This window comes from Fukomys damarensis, unplaced genomic scaffold (genome assembly GCF_012274545.1).
Source record: "Fukomys damarensis isolate Sample0158 unplaced genomic scaffold, DMR_v1.0_HiC HiC_scaffold_24, whole genome shotgun sequence".
Lineage (NCBI taxonomy): Eukaryota > Metazoa > Chordata > Mammalia > Rodentia > Bathyergidae > Fukomys > Fukomys damarensis.
In genome coordinates this window covers 28,308,889-28,314,888 of record NW_022900936.1, presented here as the reverse complement: position 1 = coordinate 28,314,888, position 6,000 = coordinate 28,308,889, and the positions used below count along the sequence as shown (strand labels likewise).

At 33.4% G+C, this 6,000-nt stretch overlaps 1 protein-coding gene across 12 annotated transcripts in view; it reads right to left on the bottom strand.

The window, feature by feature from the left end:
• Positions 1-205: 205 nt before the first annotated feature.
• Robo2 (roundabout guidance receptor 2) overlaps positions 206-6,000 on the bottom strand; it is a 1,584,609-nt gene continuing 1,578,814 nt past the window's right edge. For 8 of the 12 annotated variants that reach the window (XM_010645674.3, XM_010645673.3, XM_033768136.1 and 5 more), the window contains 2 exons: positions 5,199-5,399; positions 206-3,954 (listed from right to left, as the gene is read on the bottom strand). In XM_010645674.3, coding sequence (XP_010643976.1) covers positions 3,953-3,954; positions 5,199-5,399 — 203 coding nt within the window. In that variant the 3' untranslated portion in view covers positions 206-3,952. The remainder of the gene's footprint in view (positions 3,955-5,198; positions 5,400-6,000) is intronic. The other 4 variants (XM_010645677.2, XM_033768138.1, XM_010645679.2 and 1 more) reach the window with 1 other exon arrangement.

Genomic DNA, 6,000 nt, shown 5'->3' with positions numbered 1-6,000 from the left:
TGTAAGTCAATGCCAAATCCTCTTTATCACTTTTCAACCTAGGATCAATTAGGGAATAAGATTATAATTTTGGTTACAAAATATTAACGTGAAATTTGAAAAGTGACATAATGGTCTATATCTGGTTTTTCTACAAGCAAGTTTGCTTCACATAAATGGCTTTTTTACAAATTTGAAATGTGAATATATTTTATTTTTTGCAGTGAGTACACAATACACAATTTTTGACAATACTATTAACCAATGCTTATGCCAATTTCTTTGCCAATCTAACAACATCAAATGAAACACAGTAAGATTTAGACATTGCTTGGTGACTTAAACAAACTACAGTTTAAAAAAAAAATAGAAACCACCTATAAAACAAAGAATAAAAAATCTACCACGGCCACAAAATCCCTTATCTTGCAACACTTTTAAAGTCACAATAAATGCTTTTGAAATAAAAAAAATTAAAGAAAACTAGTACGTCACTTAAAAAGAAATGGTGTTTCATTTGACGTACATATTATAAAGGAGCAAAATAAATGTAACTTCACCTCTAAGATAATGTGGAAAGACATGTTGCTTTACACCAATGTTTGTCATGTAATTCTATAAACACAACGTACAGAGAAGCAGATGAGGAAACTAACATTAGTGAATGTTACGGTTCTGCATATCTTTAATACTGACACACAATCATTTTCCAGTGGATGTAATCCACAGTTTAGAGCTCATTGGCATTGTTACTATTTTATTGTCAATGGACAATTACATAAATAGACTGAAGAGAAATTGGGAGGTGTTCCACTGAAGCACATACAAACTTTGAACTAAATCCCATTGAAAATATATTGAAATACCTAGAGCTTTCAACTATGACATAGAACACCATGAAGTTTGTTATTCAAAGCAAGTACACTTGCAATGGTTCTATTTCCCTTTGGTTGTGTGATACCTTACATGTTGGTCTTGTCTTTCCTATATTCCTTCTTCAAGTGGATTCAGATCCTGTGAGGGAAACATTGTTTTCATGCCCCTGCACTATCCTATTTTTAATATGGCATGGAAAAGTTGGGGAAGGGTAAGCTGACTCTACCGCATACACTGGCATACCTGAGTTTGAGCACTGAGAGGCAGAGTCTACCTTTTATTAATGCTTGTGTCTGGCATGACTGAACGGCATCACTGCCCAGGAGTGCAAGATAAGGTGACCTTCTCTTCCACCCAGATTTCCCTCTGTTGTGTATGCTGGCCCATTTAGACCTGCAAAGAGTGAGCTCAGTGAATTTCACATCATTCATTTAATCGGCCACACAAAAAGAAATCAAGGTAGCCATTAGATAGGTTTTCATTTTTCTGGACATTCTGACTTAATGCTGATCAATAACTTTTTGCATATAGCAAAATGGTGAAAGCTTTTGATTTTTGATATGGTTACTCTATTAATATAGCTATCATGTAGTATCCTCCATATTAAGACACCATGTATATTGGGTGCTAGATTTGACAGATCAATTTATTTAAAATAAGATTTAACAGACAATGTGGATTACTTGAAAAGAATATTCCAAGTAACCACAAGGTCTGTATTCATGTATTTTAAATATTTTTACATACTGAAAACAATCAGAAAGGTATGATGTTATGCCCCACATTAGTCTACAAATAATCTGCAAGAAACTGCTTTGAAGTTTTGACTTACTAATCATCTACAAGTTATAAAGGGTCAAGGCAATGTGTAATAAACTAATGTTTTAAACTAAATTCAGTTGCTGAGAGGCATAAAAGAGGAAAACAAATGAATAAAACATCTTGGAAAATTGCTTTTAAATGCAGGAAGGTGAAGCAAGGAACTGTACAAATAAACAAGTTACATCTTAGAGTTGTGAATAATTGTGTATTCATTTTTTTGCAGAAACTTTTCACCTTTCCCAGTCTCTGTCCCAGAGAGAAATCAAACAGCATTAAAATTCAGGCACTGATGGTAGAAAGTTGGTGGAAGGTTTAATAAGTGTGTCTGAGAATTCTTCTCTTCAGTGAAGAAACAAACTGTGTGGCACCAAGAAGACAGTGGGGCCCATCGAGGACTCTGCAATTATTCTGCCTGCACAGATGCAGTCTCAGGGAATAAAAATGATGGAACCGTCTGATGATATCATCCCTTAGTATAGTTAGCCAATAACGCACAGAGTGTGAATTGTCATGCAAGGGGTCCCCTAGTTTAGAATTTATGTGATGGTCACATTGAGTATTTTTCAGTCTACCAGCTACTGAACATATAGAAAAAACAATAGAAAATATAGGCAGAAACAGAATTTAAGACTGTGTAGGTGGCACATGAGAAAATATCACAGGTGTGAATTACAGGAATCTTCTACTTTACTGATTGGCTATACATGTACAGTAGCTTAACAGATTTCAAAGTTACACATTTTGAGTGTATATAACTGATGCTCAGGAACTTCTTATTCTCAAAATTGGGAAAACAAATGAGGCAGGACACTGTTATTAATGTCCACTTACAAGGGTTGGTTTTATTTAAAAAGTGTAATAAACATGCATTTTTCTCCTTTTCAATTTTCCTTTTCAATTTACTCATTCAAAATGGGTCAAACAGATTTTAACTGGTAGCCAATTTCTGAAAATGTACCATAAAGTATTTATTCTAATAAATTTACTTCTTGTGAACTGAACTTACTCTGACATTGCTTTTTAAGCACTTACAATTTGGCTGTGCATCTGGTGGTACCGACTTCACTTCTTAATCAAATGAAACGCAAAATTGCATATAGACTGCATTATTTTTATGAAAATCATGAATTTAAGTGATGCAGCTCTAACCTCTATTGTGTACTGTACATGTATGAGAAAGATGAAACAAGATGTTGCAGTAGAGTTCATATTTGGAAGCAGCCTGAGTATGTCCTAATAATAAATAGCTTCTTTAACTATTTGCTAGATACTCTAGAGTCCATTTTGTTTGTTTCCTTGGGGGAGCTTCATGTTATATAATGACTTAACGAGTCAGAGAGATTAATTCTATTTCAGAAAATGCTAAAAACTGTAGTATGAATACAGCTCTTGTGAAACACCTTAATTTCCTTTTGCTTCTTATAATTCTCAGGTGGGTCAATTACAACTGTAGGTAAATTTGATTGTAAATAAACTTCATCATTTTTAAAATCAAGATGAATTCATCTTTGCTACCTCCATATGTTAACGCATATTCAGTCTAAAGACGTAAACTTCCTTCTCTTGACCCCTGCGTTCGTCAACCATAAAAGCCTTTTTTTTCTGCTTTGTAAATTAATTCACTTCTTGATTCAAAGAAGACTTTGCCAATGCCACTGTTCCTTTGCCTCTTGCTATTTTCTACACCCCAACTGAAAACCACCTAATGTGATTGGTTACATCAGCATTATCCAACTAGCTTACAGTACAGAAACTCCCTTCACATTCAATCTTTCTTCATGTCATGAGGAGTAGAGATTTGTGCTTATCACCAAATAAAATTGCAGTGCAAAATTTAAACATAAAAGTTACACAATTAAAAGTTAATATATGGCACCACAGCCTATTAATTCACATATAGTACAACAGACCATTAAGAACAGACAATAATATGAACAGAGCTAAAAAGAGTGAGCTTGCATAGCAATGCACAAAAGAAATTATATACAGAGGAAAATCCTTTTCTTCCTGGAGGGTGAGTTTTTGAGTTTTGTTTGCTTTCTTTTTTATATACTCCTGACAAGAAAGAGTTAAGGTGGGTGGTATACTTAAGAGAAGAACACAAGTAAAATATCTGTGGGATATGTGTGGCTGTGTGTCTTTACATTGCATTTACAGTTTTTTTTAATAGTACATAAATAAAAGAAATCGTTCATTGCACTGTTTAGTGTCATCACTTCCATGAGTTCGGACCTGATGGTCCTTCGGAGCAGCTTTGAATGTCTCCTCTCAGTTACTCTGGAAAGAGACAACAAAATCAGAAATGAGAAATCAGAAATAGTACCCACGTTTAAATTAAATATTCTTCTTTCTTGAACAGTACAAATGAAATCAGGGCAACCAAATAATAAATGAAGATAAAGTCATCGGATGGTACAAGTTTGTGCATTTAAGCAGTTTTACTTGAAGGTTTTTGAACATGGAAAGAAAGTTAAACATTGTAGAATTTAAACATTTACAATGCAAAAACAGCTATGTTTTGCATTCCTTGTGATTTTATAATTAATTAAAACATAAGTTAAACAAAAATCTATCTATAAAAGTGACAATTTGCAATAATTCTCAGATTAATAATAAACCAAAATAACTCAGATCAATAAAATGCTAGTTTGAAAATATTTCGTCTTTTCATCATCTCCTGAAATCTCTTAAATAATATTTAAAGTGAGAATAATAGTGATCCTATTTTTTACACAAAGTAATATAGAAACTAGGAAAGGAGTTTATTTTCTCACATCACATGACCAGTTAAGTGGTTAAGAATGTTGGAATCCACGGCTTTTCTCTTAGGAGTGCATTTAAGTTTAATTCCAAGAAGCATATGAAAATACTGAAGGGTATAATTCTGACATGACTTAAGGCAACTGTAAATTGCCTGATGACATTAACAGAAAGAGTTCAATTATTTCTCTTTGACACACTATGACATTCCTATCCTTCTCCATTGCATAGTATTTTATATTTGAGGACTGATTATACTAACTACTAGGGCTAATTCTTTATTTGAAAGGGTACATTTATTTATAGAATATGTCATTACAGTCAAAATACCACCACTGAACTACAAAAATCAACTGTTCAAGGTTTGTTGCCCTAAATGTTAAATGTAAATAAATGAAGAGGAGCTACAGCTGAAAGCATTCTTGAAGAAGTTCTTTAAAACTAGCAAGACTGTCCTTAGTTAAAAGGGCAAGACAACTACTGAGAGCACCATGTATAATGTGTAAGTACTAAGACCAATTCCCTACATTAGAAGAACTTTTATGCAACCTAAATCAACTTGAAATAACATGAAATATTTGTCATTGCCAGCTATAAATAGCAAACATCCAAGTTATGATCAAACTTGTTCAAAATCGTAATTGCTACCTCCCATAACAGAGCAAGTTTCTTATTATCCTGAATGGGTATAATGTGGCAATGCTATTAGTGCAATACTCTCTTTGAATCGTAGTAGCCTTTAAATGACCTAAAGCACTTACATAATTCGCCTGTAAACTGTCCTTGACTATTTGAGCCCATATAGCCTATGTCCAGAAGGTCGCTGGCATTGCGCTGGTGTCCTCCTCTCAACACATCAGCTTTCCTGGGTCCGGTAGATCCTTTAGAAGAAGACGTTCCAGATGAGCTGTGGCCACCAGGAGATGGGAAGCTGGGCTTGCTATAGGGCACCAAGGCCTCCTCTGAAAAAGAGAAAAGCACAAAAGGCTGAATTGCACTGCAACATGGGGGCAAAGAGAAACTTCACTTTTAAATATTAAGTTCAGGATGGAACATTTTATTATGTCATTCTTTAGCAAAATTAACATTATGAGGTTTAATCAGGCCCGGATATTAAAGGAATTTCCATGCACAAGTAACATTTCCTACAATAGGAACTGAAGCAGGATTAAATTAAAAGAGATCTTGGGATAAGTATACAATGTTATATATCACTTCCAAAATGTAAATTCATTATAAAAGAGAGCTGTATACAATGAACCATAGTTTGCTTAACAAAAAGCATATCTGAGAAAAGTTTCTGGAGTTCAGTGAGGCTCCAATTTAATTTTCCCATTAAGATGGAAAGAGCATCTCTTTTAATTTAAATCACAACAACGTTTTCTCAATCAACTTAAACGACTGCATATTAGTTAATTAAACTTAAATTTCTTTTTTCTTGTGATATAAATTTAAAATATTGTATATTTCATTAAAAGAAAGAAAATTAATGCATTTTAATAAATGTGTTACTATTCTCTTAATATATTATTTATGCAAATGACTCATAATTTACATTGCTAA